At 33.0% G+C, this 17,164-nt stretch overlaps 1 protein-coding gene across 2 annotated transcripts in view; it reads right to left on the bottom strand.

Moving 5' to 3' along the window:
• Positions 1–3,262: 3,262 nt before the first annotated feature.
• The window catches only part of Cpr (Cytochrome P450 reductase), a 156,013-nt gene continuing 142,111 nt past the window's right edge, over positions 3,263–17,164 (bottom strand). For both annotated transcript variants that reach the window (XM_074172391.1, XM_023160362.2), the window contains exons 6-8: positions 13,361–13,546; positions 12,243–13,307; positions 3,263–3,764 (exon numbers count right to left, since the gene is read on the bottom strand). In XM_074172391.1, the coding sequence (XP_074028492.1) occupies positions 3,620–3,764; positions 12,243–13,307; positions 13,361–13,546 (1,396 nt within the window). In that variant the 3' untranslated portion in view covers positions 3,263–3,619. The remainder of the gene's footprint in view (positions 3,765–12,242; positions 13,308–13,360; positions 13,547–17,164) is intronic.

Here is a 17,164-nt window from a genome sequence, read left to right as displayed (position 1 = left end):
TAATGATAAATATGTCACATAATCCTACTCAAAAAACAGTTCGATTTTAGATCAGAACACTTCACAGAACTTCAAATCCAAAAGATATAGACTACGCGATTGAAGATTTCAACCTGTATAAAACATGTGGTCTGAGGCTTATGGTTCGGAAGCTACGAATTATTTGAGTTGAAAACGAGCCACTCTGAATAACTTTAGAAACAATGACTTGCAGGAAAAATAAAAAACAGATCAACAATTATACAGGAGGCCATATTTTGAAATATTCGTTCTAGAGAAGAATATGGAAGCAATAAATGAAAAAAAAAGGATTTTTTATTAATTCTTGAATCAAAATCTGATGACTGCATAATGAGAAGAAAAAAATGTTCCATAGTAAACGTTCAAAAACCTCTTCACCAACTTCCATACAATGGTAAAAACGAGCTTCCATTGCCACCCTCACATGGTTGAGAATCTCGGGTGTTATTTCTCTGCAATGCCTCATCTTCAGGATTCCAATGTTGATTCTATCTCATACACATTAGATTTCAAATGACCCCATAGAAAGAAATCTATAGGAGTGAGATCCGGAGACCTTGGTGGCCATTCTGTAGGACCTCTTCTGCCAATTCAGCGACCAGGAAAATGATCATCCAAAAATTGTCGCACTGGAGCTGCATAATGAGAAGGTGCACCATCCTGCTAGAAAGCTATTTCGTTTTCGAATAAATTATTATCCTCCTCAATTGCCTTTTTGATGCACGGTATTATCCGATTCTCCAACATATCCAAACATTTATCACTAGTCAAACTATCATTGATAAAAAAAGTCCTATGATGTGATCACCTAAAATTCCTGCCCGAAACATTCAGTTTCTTATGTCGTTAGGTATGAACTTGACGGTATAAATGAGGATTCGTATCACTCCAATACCGACAGTTTTGCCGATTCACCTCTCCATTCAAACTAAATGTACATTCATCCAAAAAACAAATTTTATACAAAAAATTCTGATGCAAGTTGATCCGTTCAGTGGGACTTTCACAAAACTAGATACGTCTATCAAAATCATCTTCGTTGAATTCATGGACTGGTCTAATCTTATATAAATGAAATTTTTACTTATCAAGGATCCCGAAAACATTTGTACGACTGATTCCTGATTCTCGATATAACTTAATAAGAGATTGCAAAGGTTACCATTTTCGCTACTTTTACCTTTTTAGCTTCACACCATAATCTTCCTACTTTGTTGAAATTTCTTCATCATGCAACATCTGATGATGCAAAACAATTGATCCAGTTGAAAAAATTATTATATTGCTCTGGGAGTGCGATAGGAAAAGTTACTTCAAATGTGAATATGTCAAAATGTGTCCCCCTGTTTGCTATTGTTGATATTTTTTTTATTTTTCCTGAAAATCATTGTTCCAAAAGTTATTCAGGGTGGCTCGTTTTCAACTCAAATAATTTGTAGCTCCCGATCCATAAGCTTCAGACCATATATTTCATTCTTTTTTGAAATCTGCTCGTCATGGATCATCTGATAATGTGAAACAATTGATCCAGTTAAAAAAATGATGATATTGATCCATCAAAAGTGAATGTATCAAAATGGCTCCTCCTGTATACTATAGTTAACGTGTTTTATTTTTCCTGCAAATCATTGTATCAAAAGTTATTTAGTCTGACTCGTTTTGAATGGAATGCACCGTATATACAAAATTATCAAACTATTGGGGGATGCACCTTGCAGTGATTCCAATATTTCGACACTTTTTATTGTCATCAACTACTTACATTGTCCACCAGGTGGAAAAACATCAAATATATTTATAAAAAACATTTTGTTTTCACACTCAATCGTGAACTGCATAAATGATGTGAATCTGCAGTGCAGATAAATTTAGTGTCTTTAGACACTAAATTTATCTGCACTACGACTAATATGATTATCATCGAGTGGTACAGAAAGCCATTCACTCAGGCAGATATATGAATTACCTGTCATACCACAGGCAGTCAATTAAAGTGACATTATTTAAACAAATAAAATAACGTGTACTAAAGATTTCTCACAGGGATTTCTATGACAGAAACTTGAGAGTGTTATATGACATATTACTACAAAATTCTTAACCTCCAACATTATTACAAAATATATTATTCAATATTTCACACAAACTGTTTTAACTATTGGATCTATCTTTACCAAATCAAAATATATAACTCCAATACTTCAACGTTCAGACTTAATTTATTGTATACCGTGCTCGAATTGCAATAGAGATTATATTGGACAAACAATATTATTAAAAGACAGACTAACATCTCATAAAAGTGATTGTAGATTATGACCAGAGATATGTGCTTTGAGTAATCATGTATATGAAGGTCATTGTATAGACTTCACTTCTATAAAAATACTAGCAACTGAACATAACTATTACAAAACACTCTTTGTAGAGATGACGTTTATCTCACAATCACCTTCATGTTTTGATAAACAAACGGATACCAATCAAGTGAAATATATTCCTAACTGTTGCACTTAGATCAAGGAAATTTACAAAACCTTTCAAATAATGATTTATCAAATTTTTAACATATTTTTAAATGTTAGCTTCAATATTATTAAAAATTCCAAGTATCTCATATTGTGAAATTCAGAAAATTATAAAATTCTAATAAATCTTCAATTTTGATCAAATAAAAGTTGGGACACCTGTCAATTTCTTTTCCGTTGGGTGTTTTATAATACATCTCAACTTAGTGTTCTATGAAACTGGTTTTTGAATTGCTTCAACTGAATAAATTGGCACCACTATTGAAATTTTGATCTTGATGTAAAAAACAAACATCCAACCTAAATATTTGAATATTCTCGTTATTCTAATACTGCCTCTTATTGAATTTTAATATTAACAACTTATTTTGAATATTAACTGAAAGTTTCAAGAGTATTTTTATTGTATTATTATTTTAATCTGTTATAAAGATTATATTCAACTTTACCAAAATGTTTTGTTGTACATATATTTGATGTTTTTTCCATCATTTGCATACAAACTGGTGGATAATGTAAGTAGTTTTATCAAAACTTGAGCAATATGTAAATACACATATTCTTACTCTTGTAGCTTCCCTGATGATGACAAAAAAAAAGTGTCGAAATACTGAAAAATCAATGTCCTAATAGTATTCTTTTGCATACTGTGTACCCTAATAGTTTAGTAATTATGTTTTTAATTCAAAGGAATTGTAAAAAGTAGATAGATATAACACTTATAAATATTTTAATCAATTTCATCAATAAGTTTTCTATAATACTTAAAATAATTTACATTATTTTAACTGTTACTACCTACCTAAAACATCATTTCTGATAGTTACCAACACTTGATATTTGAACATTTATAAAATCTGAATATATAATAAAAGAGGCACTAGTATGGAATGATTCTGTTTCTTAATAAATGCATGTTATTGCATTAGTATGTACAATAGGCACCATGGTATCAGCTTAAAATTGTCACAATATACATTTACACAACCAATACAAAATAACCGTTCAACAGATATGGTCGATTTAGTTTCTTCAATTACCTAAATCATTGTTTATAGGTAAAATAAGGTTTAACTCCAAACATCAGCGGATAATCGTTTTTGTGTTTCCATTTTTTTCAAGTGGGCTGTGGCTTGTTCTTCGTTCATTGAGCCTTTTTCTTGGATGATTCTGGTGAGAATAGCCCTCACATCAGTTGCCATAGATTTTGCGTCCCTATAATAAACAGATCATTTATTTTAATGAAAAATTAGATTAGCAACATTCTTACATATAAGAATATATCATTTTCATTTACAGATGATGAAACTATTCTTTTGCTTATTTTCACTTTGTAATGTTTTCGAATTGCAAATTTTAAAATAATATTGAAGCATACTAGGAACTGAGAGTCAGACCTCAAAGAACGTTAAATCATATTAGTCACAGAATGAACACCTGTGAGTGTAAGTAACTTGAAGTTGTCACATAAACTTACTCTAACAGTAAACAAAAGATCGAAAAAATTAATAAGAAAACTGGTATGAATAAATAATCAACATAAAAACTGTGTTGAACTTTTCATCCATCTGTCTGGTCTCAAAAAAAAAGTGAAAAGTGGTTCTTTCTATGTAGGTTATTTTCTATACGGGGAAACGAATTTTTGAAAACTTTCTTTTTATTCAAAATATACAAGCACTGCAAGAAAATCCTCAAGGAGAAACTCCTAAAGACCCCGAAGTATAAGAAAAATTGAATATCAAATATATGAAAAGTAGTGTCCGATCCAAAGTTCGGTTTCGGTCGAGTTTCGGCAAATAAACCGGTTTTAGTTTAGTGAGTAGCTGCATTGAATAAATTTTATCATTCTGGAAACTGTTTCTATGTTCTTTGCTGCGTTTTTTTTATAAACTATTCCAGTTTGATCTATGAAAAACATCGAATAAGATCCACATGATAATTTATAAACTCTTGACCTATCTGATACTCAACTCTTGTCTTTTGTTATTTTCAATATTCATGCTTGAGTTTATTATTGGTTTGATGTTGTGAGAACTTACTATATTTATACTAACTTAACCCAAATAAGGTTTGATCTTTTTGGTTTCATTTGAATGTTTATCTACCTCCTAGTTTCCTTTCCGTTCCCCTTATAGCTCGACTATTTAGTTTTAGGGCAATAAACAATACATTATTATGGTTATGAAACTAACTAGTGGATTCTAAGAGACGAGTATGAAAATTTAAAAACGTTAACTCATTGAGGTCAATCCAGCATAAATATTTTTGAGTCCTTACAAAATAATGGTGGAATCATGGCTTATGAAATCAATACTTTATATATGCATATTAAAAATAACAGACAAGAGTTTGGTATCAGATAGATCAGGAGAAGATCAAACCAGAAGAACATTTGAAACATGCATGAAAAACATAGGAACGATTTCCAGAATGGAAAAATGAATGATCTCAACAAATGCTACTCACCGTCTCGGAGAGGTATATGAGTTCTATCATGAATTCAAAAGTCTTCATTGCCAGAAGAAAGCTTTGAAACTCAACCTTCTGGAAATTATGGAAACTAATAAATTCGAAAATTCCCAATTTCTAATGAACAATCGAATTGATTTAAATGATTCACCTCTGCTTAATATGTTGATACCAGGAGCAGTGGAATAGCCAGCAAGATGATCGAATCTTACACTACTGGATTTGTTCCTTCGGGGACATGTGAAAAATAAAGTACATGAAACTAAACCGAATAAGTTAGATCACTTGAAGATACACAAAACTGAAACCTTAAGTTCTATTTCACTGGAAATGTTGAGTGAAGTGGGAAATTATTTTTATTATGAAATATTATTATGCCACTTTGAGCATTTGCTCATTTGCTATTGAAATAGTTAGTGTAGCATATGCCCTACCTGTTGGATTTAAAATGTATGTTTTTATCATTCCCTCTGTATATAGATTTTTAATTTATTTTATGTGATGTCTGATAATATTTTTAGTTAAATCAAGTTTGTTAGTAGAAAGAAGATGTTGATTACAGTTGTCAAATAAATAGAATTTAAATACGTCGGTAAGACTTTATTTGATAATAAAATTATATCCATCCCATATTTAAAATAGTGGCGACCGTGACAGGACTAAATTATTGACGATGGATATTATGCAGAAAGAAAGAGAGCAGCTGCGAAGACATTTTCGCAATACTAGCAGCGACCTAGATGTAGCCTTGAGTATGAAGCAAACTAGTAAGGCACAAATAATATCACTCTTGAGACAATTGGAAGACAAGAGTGATCGAATATTCACCATTGATGAGAACTTCAAGGAGCAGTTATTTTCCGGAAAGTTCAACGATGCCGAAGTTCAACAAGAGTTCGACGAAATGGAGTTTTATAGAGCTGAAGTAATCAAATATACATCTGAATGCGAAATCCGATTGGCAGATAACCAAATGCGAGCAGATTGTGGAACCAGTTCACAAATTTCTTACGGTGAAAAAATCAATCGAAAATTCAGATTGCCAAAGTTAGAACTGATCAAATTCGACGGAAATGTGAAAAGCTGGATCGGGTTCTGGGGACAGTTTAAAAAGATAGACCAGGATGAAGACATCGATTTAGAAGACAAATTTCAGTATTTGGTGCAGGCAATGGAACAAGGATCACCAGCACGGAAACTTGTGGAAAGTTTTTCTCCATCCGGCGCAAACTACAAAAAAGCACTTGACCAGTTGAAAGTACGGTTCGCTAGAGACGAATTTCTGATTGAGGTGTATGTGAGAGAGTTGCTGAACCTAGTTCTTCACCAGGTGAACAAAAATAAGTCAGGTATGTCATTATCATCTTTATACGATAGATTGGAGACTCAATTACGAGCGTTGGAGTCATTAGGTGTGACAACTGAAAAGTATGCTGCAATGCTTTTCCCATTGGTTGAATCCGCACTTCCGAGTGAGTTACTCAAGATTTGGGAAATACATCGTAGTTCGAAGGTGAAAATACATACTAAAAATGAAAAAGATACTTTTGCTTCTGATAACTATCTCACAATGTTGTTAGATTTCTTGAGAACCGAGGTGGAATCAGAAGAAAGAATAAATTTGGCAAAAACAAGTTTTGGAATTGAAAAGGAGCAGCCGAAACATAATAGTAAGGGAAAACGTTTACTGCAAGGTGAGCCTGAACTCTATTCTGCTGCAGCATTGTATACAGTTAATACAAAAGATTCCTTCAAAGGTAAGAAACCTAACTGTATATTTTGTAATAATAGTACCCATGCAAGTCAAGATTGTTTTGCTGCACAAAAACTTTCTTTGGAAGAGAGAAAAGCAAAAGTTGTGGAAAAGAAAGGTTGCTTTTCTTGTTTGAGAACCAATCATATCAGCAAAAATTGCAAAGCGTTTGTAAGATGTTTAATGTGCGCACGGAAACATTTTCCAATAATGTGTTGTGATTTAGATTCGAAAAAGGTTCAACCAGATGAAAATTCCAAACAAAAATTGGAAAATGTTTTGACAAGTAATTTTTCAACTGACAAACTCTTACAAACTGTCATTGTCAAAGTGACAAATAATCATAAACATAAACTTGTCAGGGCTTTGCTGGATTCCGGTTCTCAAAGATCATATGTTTCATCGAAATGTGCAAAAGATTTGAATTTTGAGCCATCAGGAAAGGAAAATATTATACAAGGTGTTTTTGGTGGTTTTCAATCATCTCCTAATCTCCATAATATATACGATATCGCAATAAGTAACATTAAAAATGAGTTCTCTTGCAAATTATCAGTATTGGAACAGAAAAAGATATGTAATTATATACCTAGATTGCGAGATTTAGCTGTTATAGGCTATTTGAAGAATAAAAACATTATTTTAAGTGATATTGGTATAAATAATCCTCCACAAGAAATTGAATTGTTGCTAGGGGCAGATATTTTTGGAAATTTAATAACAGGGCATATTGAAACTTTGAATAATGGACTTGTTGCCATAGAAACGTATCTTGGATGGACTATAATGGGACAACAAGTCCATAACACAAGTAACAATCCTATTTTTTCCGGTTTCACTGATTTTTCTATTGCTGACTTGTGGGAATTAGATGTTTTGGGTATAAAAGAGCCCGCAAATACCACACCAAAAGAAATTATTGATTTTAAAACGGAAAAGTATTTTAAAGAAACGGTTTTGCAGACAGATGATGGTAGATATCAAGTAAATCTTCCTTGGAAAGAAGGTCATCCAAAACTTTCTAACAATAAAGAAATAGCTGAAGCAAGATTATTGTCTTCAACAAAAAAGTTAATCAGTTTAGGAAAATTTGAAGACTATAGTAAGGTTTCTGCAGAATGGGAATCATTAGGTATTATAGAAGAAGTTAGGGGAGATTCAATTAATATGCCAAGTCACTATTTACCTCATCGTGCCGTTATTAAAGAAAATAGTATTACTACTAAAATTAGGCCAGTATTCGACGCATCAACAAAGGATAATAACGGAAATTCACTAAATACATGTTTAGAAAAAGGTCCTAATCTGTTAGAATTAATCCCTTCATTGTTGATAAAATTCAGAATAGGACTAATAGGAGTTACATCTGATATAGAAAAAGCATTTTTGCAAATTGGTGTTAATCCCAATGAAAGGGACAATTTGAGGTTTCTTTGGTGGGTAGATGAATCAAAAACCGAAAAGAAAATCTTTAGACACTGTCGAGTGGTTTTTGGTTTGCGACCTAGCCCTTTCTTGTTAGGTGCAACTATCAGTCATCATTTAGATAGGGCACCAATTCATTTGAAAAACACTGCTGATAAATTGAAAATATCATTTTACGTTGACAACTGTGTCACCAGTGTCAATAATATTGAAGAATTGGACACTTTTATTAGTCAATCAGAAGAGTTAATGTCGATTGGAAAATTCAACCTCACACAATGGGTATATAATTCATCGGATAATTTTGCTGGCGATTTTTCCAATGAAAGAAACGTGTCTGTTTTAGGTATTTCATGGGATTCCAAAAGAGATATTCTACATTGTGATTTATCCAGTCTCATTAATTTGAATATTACACCTTAAACGAAACGAGGTTTATTGTCAATAGCTCAAAAGATCTTTGATCCCATTGGTTTCACATGTCCAGTAACGTTGATTCCGAAACTGTTATTACAGTTAACATGGACACTAAAAATTTGTTGGGATGAAGAATTACCTAGTGACATGATCGATAAATTTGAAGAGTGGATGAAACAATTACATTTCCTTAATGTATGTAAAATCCCTAGATCGCTTAATAATTTAAATCATTTCATTCAGGAAAATGTTTCTATTCATGTATTTTGCGATGCCAGCAAAGCGGCATATGCATCTTGTGTATTTTTAAGAACAGAAACAGATAAGGAAGTCGTTCTACAACTCATTCAGGCTAAATTTAGAATAGCACCAAAAAACACCACAATACCAAGACTTGAGTTATTAAGTACAGTCATTGGAGTAAGATTATGTCAATCCATTAAGAGAGTGGAAGAGATGAAACACTTGAAAACATTTTATTGGAGTGATTCCATGGTAGCCCTAACATGGATAAAAACCAAAGGGTCCTGGAATACATTTGTGGGGAATCGCGTGAAAGAAATAAATTCGTGCAGTAGTATTGATGATTGGTATCATGTACCAGGGGACCTAAATCCTGCAGATATTGCATCATGAGGATGCACTGCGAATATACTGATTAAATTAAAGTGGTGGGAAGGTCCTCAGTGGTTAAAACAGAGTCCAGAAAATTGGTACCATACAGAAATAATTTGTTCAACGGAGGATATGAATATTGAACAGAGAAAAACGACTTCTGTTAACTTCGCACAAAATGAAGATTTTTCCAGATATTTCGGATACTTCTCCAAATATACGAAAATTGTAAGAATGATGGGTTATATTTTGAGATTTTATAATAACTGTTCAAAGAAAAATCAAATAAGAACCGGTGAATTAACTTTCGATGAAAAGGAAATGGCAGAACTTCGTATTTTAAAACTTATACAGAGAGAAAGTTTTGGTTTGGACAAAAAGTCGATTGGAAATCTTCATTTGATGATAGACAAAAACAATATTATACGTGTACAAACTAAACTTATACTGGGTGATGATAGTAATGATTTCAAGTATCCTGTTGTTTTACCATTCAAAACATGATATTGTTAGAAAATTGATCGAGGAACAACATAAAATACATCTTCACGCAGGGACTCAAACACTTCTTGGAATACTTCGTGAAAGATTTTGGATACTGAAAGGAAGAAAATTTGTTAAAGAAGTGATAGAAAAATGTGTTCAGTGCAAACGATTCAGAAGTAAATGCATAAATACGCCTTTTGCTCCACTACCGAAAGATAGGATAAACAATGTGTCCACTTTTGAGATAACGGGAGTAGATTTAGCTGGACCATTGTACTTGAAAGGGGGAGACAAGTCCTGGATCGTACTGTTTACCTGTGCAGTATATCGAGCAGTGCATCTGGAACTGGTGAAATCTCTATCAACAGACGCATTTTTATCATCACTGAGGCGATTTATAGCGAGAAGAGGAAGAGTTTCAGGTATATATTCTGACAACGGAACAAATTTTATTGGAGCAAAAAACTACTTGAAGAAGATAGACTGGAATGAAGTTATGGACTACTCTACAGTTAGAAAAATCAAATGGCATCAGAATCCTCCAACAGCCGCTTGGTGGGGCGGTTGGTGGGAACGCATGGTCAGAGTAATTAAGGAATTACTTCGTAGAAACTTAGGGAAAGCAACTTTAACTTATGAAGAATTGATGACGACTTTATGCGACTGTGAAGCCATAATTAATGCAAGGCCTTTAACTTATATTTCGGAAGAAGATAATTTAAAACCGCTCAGCCCTTCTATGTTTATTTCGGATATATCTACCAGTGAAACTCCAGATTTCGATATCATAGACAGACATCATTTAGTGAAACGACATAGATACCTGCAAAAGATAAGAGATGGACTCCGAAGCCGATTCAGAAAGGAATATCTAGCGGAACTCGTACATACTGGTAAAAGGAAAATAGGTAGTTTAAAAATTGGAGATGTTGTTCTTGTCAGCAGCGACAATGTAAAGCGAATGAACTGGCCTATAGGAAAAGTATTGGAAATTTATCCTGGAAAAGATGACGTACCCAGGGTAGCGAAAATAAAAGTGAACAGTGGGGAACTTATTCGACCGTTTCAGCGTTTACATCCTTTAGAAGTGACGACGGAAGAGGACAGTAACAATTTTCTTCAAATTGAAAAGAAAATGAATGCAGTCAAAGGTGAAACTGATGAGGACTACATAACAGAAGAGCAAGGCATCAAAAAGAAAACTAAAGAGATAGTCACAAGAAGGGGGCGAAAAGTCAGAGCTCCGCATCGTTATGGTTTCGAGTGAAATTTATAATGTAATTTTGAAATTTCTCTTTTGCTTTTTATTTTAATTTCAAAATGGGGGAGAATGTTGGATTTAAAATGTATGTTTTTATCATTCCCTCTGTATATAGATTTTTAATTTATTTTATGTGATGTCTGATATTTTTAGTTAAATCAAGTTTGTTAGTAGAAAGAAGATGTTGATTACAGTTGTCAAATAAATAGAATTTAAATACGTCGGTAAGACTTTATTTGATAATAAAATTATATCCATCCCATATTTAAAACTACCTTTCCATTTGAAAAAGTTGTCAATTACATCATGTGACATTGGTCAGAAACAAGTGCTGTAAAATGTCTGCCATAAACATCTACAGTTGACGTGTCTTAGATTTTTTTACTAATGTCAGAGAAAGAATTTACAGAACTTATCCCAGTTCAGTATATACAAAACAGTTGAAAAAAAATATCACATGAATATGCCCAATGAAGTATTTATAGAAAGAAGACAAATGACAAACATTCTTCTGATGTTTCATAGTGTCAAGCAAGACAAAAAGTTATAGGCAGCATACCAGTGTCACATAAATGAATGATCCTATAGCAATTACCGATAAGAAATTGTGCAAAAACTGGTACCGTACCAAAAAATGAAACTAATGGCCTTTCTCTCCTCATGAAATAAATTATTGGCGGGGGAAGCAAACATGACATAAGGTAAGATACTTCATGATTTATATTACTTTCTTCTTTAATATATATTTTTCTTCTGAAATGTACTGACAGAACAAAGCAAACACCCAGGCTCACTCCACCATAGTTAAAGGAAGTTGCACTGTATTTACGGTTCGAAAGCAACAGAAGTACTCATAGAACACTGAACGTTGAAGGAATATATGTAGATTGTACAGTGAGAGTTGCCGTTGCTCGGGGTCGAGGTCAGAAGGGTCAAGTTTCATTGAGTAGGTAATAACCTTTGACTTCCAACAAACTTTTACAAGGACACTGATCAATCAACTGATTTACTCTTGCAAAGAAATTGGAAAGATGAGAAATGTTTCCAATTTCTTCAAAATCGTGTAAGTGAAAGGAATAATTACTAACGAGATGAATCATTTGTTAAATCATTATAACTTTATTCGATAATAGCACGGTATTTTATAAAACTTCATCTTTGTACTCAAGGCTACGAAGTATAAAGAGAATAAAGATTATATGATTGGTGGGTTTACGAAGTAGAAAATCACAATTGAATCCTCTAACATATATCATCGAATACTTACCCACAAATGTAAATGTGTCCATTACATTCGCCGATAATTCTCCATACTTCGTCAGCTTCTTTTTCCAAAAGATGAGTAACGTAAACCTTTTGTGGTTGATCCCTTGAGAAAGCAAGGTGCAATGTGAGAAGACCATTTCTTTCATATTCTTCTAACTCATTCTCATATATGAAATCTTCGCTTCTCTTCCTACATCCAAAGTAAAGAACTGTTTCTCCTACTTCCATTCCCTCGTTCTTAGCAAGTTGTCTGTCTTGAATGAATCCTCTGAATGGTGCTACTCCAGTTCCAGGACCAATCATAATCATAGGAACTTGTGGCCTCGCAGGAAGTCTGAACTGAGATTTGCGAATAAAGATAGGCACTGTAGGAAGCTCCTTCTCTGGGTCAGGAATCTTTTTCTTTAACCAAGTAGTAGCAACTCCCTTATTATGACGGCCAGTGGGAGTAGTGTACTCTACAACTACAGCAGTAATGTGAACAGTGTTGGGAAATAGTTTAGGTGATGATGAAATTGAGTAGTATCGTGGTTGCAGCCTAGGTAAGAGTTCACAGAGATGATCTAAAGCTGGTCGACAAGAAGGCAAATCTTCCAGTATATGAACAATATTTCTGTTATCATCTATAATCCATTTCTGATATAAAGCCTTTCCTTCTGGGGTAGTACTCGACATCAGTTTCAATTTTTCTTTCTCTTCCGGATCCGAACAGTACTCGGCTAACTCTTTCAAAACGTGAGTTCTTGGGTTTTGAGTGATATCCAGATAATGAGTAAGAGCAGTTCTGTAGGTACACGGACATGGGAAGGGATGTTTTTTGGTTGATTCTTCATCAGTGTTGATGAGTGTGAAGTTTGTGTTCAGGTCTTTACCACAATGCCTTCCAATGATGTCAACAAGTTCCGAGTTATTGACTGGATACACAGCCAAGTGGTCTCCTGCCTCGTAACGCATCTTAGAACCTTCAATATCGAACTCAATGTGCATACAAGAACGATCACCGCTCTTGTGCAATTCGCGGTTCACTTTGATTTTGGATAAAAATGGGTTCTTGGAATCGTAGGGACTGCAAAAAAATGAAAATTAAAAAACGAAATTTGTGAAAAGATATCTTCTTACGGTCTCTGGCTCTTCAGTGAATGCAATCTAGCCATTTCTCCTGTGAAAAGTCGGTCAGGAACCTCGTCAAATTCTTCAAGTCTGTATTGGCGCATATTAACATCCTCCTCTGTAGATTCGATACCAAAATATTCACAAACTGCAGGCCATAATTTGTCTTTCCATGTGATGAAGTCATCTTCAATGCTGAAATTATTATATTTTTGAATACAAGTAATAAATAAACCAAATAAATTCGAAGTGTAACAATTTGAATATTTCCCACCTTAAATATATCTCTTCTAGGAAATAATACTTTGATTTGAATAGACAGAGCCCACCCAAAAACAGGTGGAAAAATATCTTTCCAATAAGTATTCAAAATCTGATCTGGCTTCAGTTTTGAGGTTGTTAGGTATTTAAAAAAATCCATTTTCTGAGACGTTTTTCAATATAATTACTTTGAATAACAACATGCAATCCTTGATCAGTGGGAAAGTTATGACAGCAAAATTCAAGAATTAATGACTTATTGCCCGATGTTTCCAAGTTTATTAGCATTGTTCTGCATGTTTTTATATCTGACGTTTCGTCTGCTACTGCGGCAGACATCATCAATATTTTTTGTTCTAGTATGGAAAACGTGTTTTGATTGATTAAAAATACTAATTGACATGAGCTGGCTACACAGCTAGTTTTTTAAATGACCATACAGATACTCGCTGAAATATCAGTTATTATGCTTGCTCTTTACCGGCCGTCAGAAATCTGTAGTTATAGTCGAAGTAAACGATATTGTGCATACCTATAGTTCTCGGCACTCTCAAAAGGCCAAAAAACTAATACATAAAAATGAAACGGCTGCGAAGTAGTCCACGTGGACCGTAGAATTAGCGGTTCGTATTAGATAATTTTACTAACCGAGTTTTATGATTGGCTAAAGACTCATAAAATTAAATTTGAAGTCATTTTGCGGTAACGAATAGAAATCGTGATCAACACGACGGCGATAACCATCGCCTGAACTGAGTTCAGGAACTGATCGCGATTTGAGTGTTGAAATTCGATATTGGTGCAGTTATAATTACTTAACATTTTTGTTATCTGTTTAAAATGTGGCGTCCTTGGACAAGTACTAATAGTAATAACGAGTGTGATAACAACGCAGACTTTTTCCAGTGTAGTGATTCCAATAGCGATGGTGAACAATGTGAAAAAAAGATTCCAGTAAATAAGATTCGGATGCATTTGAATATTGAAACACAGAGAGTATGTATATACGAATCTACATCTCAAGTTTGGTTTCGAGGGAAATACACTATTAGGTTAGGTTGAATATTTATGGCCATAACGTGAGCTGCTGTGACAAAACTCTTCAGAATTGGATGAAGAAACTAAGATTTATATTTAAAATGATAAACTAACGTCAAACAGTTATGGAAAGCAGAAGAATGGTGGAATTGCGTAAAAGATACTTAGAAATAATAACTAATTATAAACAAGAACAACGACAAATTTTCTATTTGGACGAAACTTGGTATGACACCTACGACACAGTTACGAAAGGGTGGACTAATGGTTCGAAAATGTGTACGCCTAACATGCCTACAAACAACATTTGATAAGAAGGTAATAGAGATAATTAAAGAAGAAGTATCTAATATTACCTAAGAAGACTGACAGAAAAGGATTAAAAAAGTTATTTTAGTTGATCATCCCTACTTTCCCACTCACCTATATAAAAGAAATATTTATTATATATATTTAGTTTGAGTAGAGCCTATATGATGACATATAATTAATAGAAGTTATAAAGCTTCAAATCCTTTTTGTGACTAATATTGATATTAAAATACTGAAGATAAAGGAAAATAAGTTGCATCATATATATATATATATATATATATATATATATATATATATATATATATATATATATATATATATATATATATATATATATATATACATATAAGAGTAATTGTGATTCTTATATAATCAGAAATGTTTATTGAACACCGAAATTAGTTAGCACCCTAACTATATTATTAAAAGGGAGGTGTTGGTAGGTAGGTTGCACTATATCGTTTACTTGAACTATACTTCATACAATCCACACGTGTAGATATAATGAATAATGGATATGTAATTGTTACCTAAAAATAATAATATCGTTTCGTCAATGAAAAACTGATAATTTACAATCAATTCTGGAAAAATTGAACCACAATAATAGCTATTCAATTGATGTACTTTAAAAAACAACTACTTCAAAGAAAATAACTGATAACGTTAAATTAACACAGACAGTCACCATATCAGAATAATCAACTCACTGGTTAATTTATGAATGAATTGATGGATCTAGCCGTTACTACGCGGTAGGGAATGATAATGAAGAAAAGATAATTGAAACGTTTTATGTTTTTACCACTTTTTTTGTAACTGACGTTCAGAGGTACTACACAACAGCTGAACTAATTTATAACATTCATGAATAATCTCAATAGCAACATTCAGTTCAAACTCGAAACAGAGATAGAAAAACAGATAAATTTCTTAGGCATTACACACAATCAGAATCTAAACGATACGGAAATTTTGCACTATTATGCAAGGTAGGGTTGCAAACTCAATTATTTGGAATTCTTGGAAGGTCACAAGCATAAACATTTCGGGTGCAACCTGTTAAATGATCAAATCGACTTAGTTCACTCATCGGTTTTCAAATTAGCATATCCACATTGTCACCAGTAAACAAAATTCAGGTACTCAAGCTAAGTACCTCTATTATTACCTACAGTGGTGTTATATAAGGGCCAATGTAATCAATCATTGTTAGTTTAATGCATGAGTTTGAAAATGTCCTTATAAGATGAAACTGCAGTAAAAACGTTAGTTACAAATAAAAGTGGTAAAAAACATAGAAAGTTTCAATTATTTCTTTTTCATTAGTTTTATGACTTTCTTGGGTTTTGAACAACATAATGAAATAGCGAATACCAACGGAATTTCAGAACCTTGTATGTAGCAGACACCCAATAACTTGCTGGGTGAAACACGCGTCGAGAAGAGGAATGCAATTCTAGTGATTGGACTTGTTTTCGAAATCAATGTTTTACTATTCATTATTTCTTCTGTTCTTTCCCGATTAAATTGGTACAGTTTTGGTACATTGTCTTGTAGATGAGAAACTGCTGGACAATGAATAATAATGATTATTATTATTATTATCAACTGTTTTAAAGCCGGGTTGTTTTCGGGTCCCTGCAGAAGATTACTGATGAAACATAAGGCAACCCAAAACCATGCTCTTTAGTATTTTGGACCACAAATGCAATGATACTGTTAATGATCTTAATCTTATGCATCTATATATTAATCCTAAGGATAGAAGTGGATTATGAAAGAAATATTATGACATACAAGAACATTGTAGCCTTATGGTCATGGATATTCATAGATATTCTCTCGTTCATATTCAAATGGTGAAAGTGAATTCTTCAAAACATGAATAATTTAAATGTCAACTAAGACTAAATTTCTTAGCGGCAAGATTTGTGCCGGCACGCTCCGACTTCTTTGTCGGGTTTTGGGAACTTCCAGAAGAAGAAAAGTTATAAATAGTTAAAATAAAAGAGTAAAGTTTTCTAATCCAACACTATAGATAAATACTTATAACAATGCAGGCACAAAAACAACAAAAAATTCACGCAGTTTCCAATATAGAACCATCTACATCACAATTATTTGTTTGTTATCTTATCTGGACTTATCTATTACCAATATTTCGAGCCTTAGATAGGAAATTATATTTATCATTTA

The sequence above is a fragment of the Leptinotarsa decemlineata genome, unplaced genomic scaffold (assembly GCF_025532065.1).
Source record: "Leptinotarsa decemlineata unplaced genomic scaffold, Ldec_3_MD MMD2_tig00000090_RagTag_RagTag, whole genome shotgun sequence".
NCBI lineage: Eukaryota > Metazoa > Arthropoda > Insecta > Coleoptera > Chrysomelidae > Leptinotarsa > Leptinotarsa decemlineata.
This window is presented reverse-complemented; position numbering and strand designations above follow the sequence as displayed.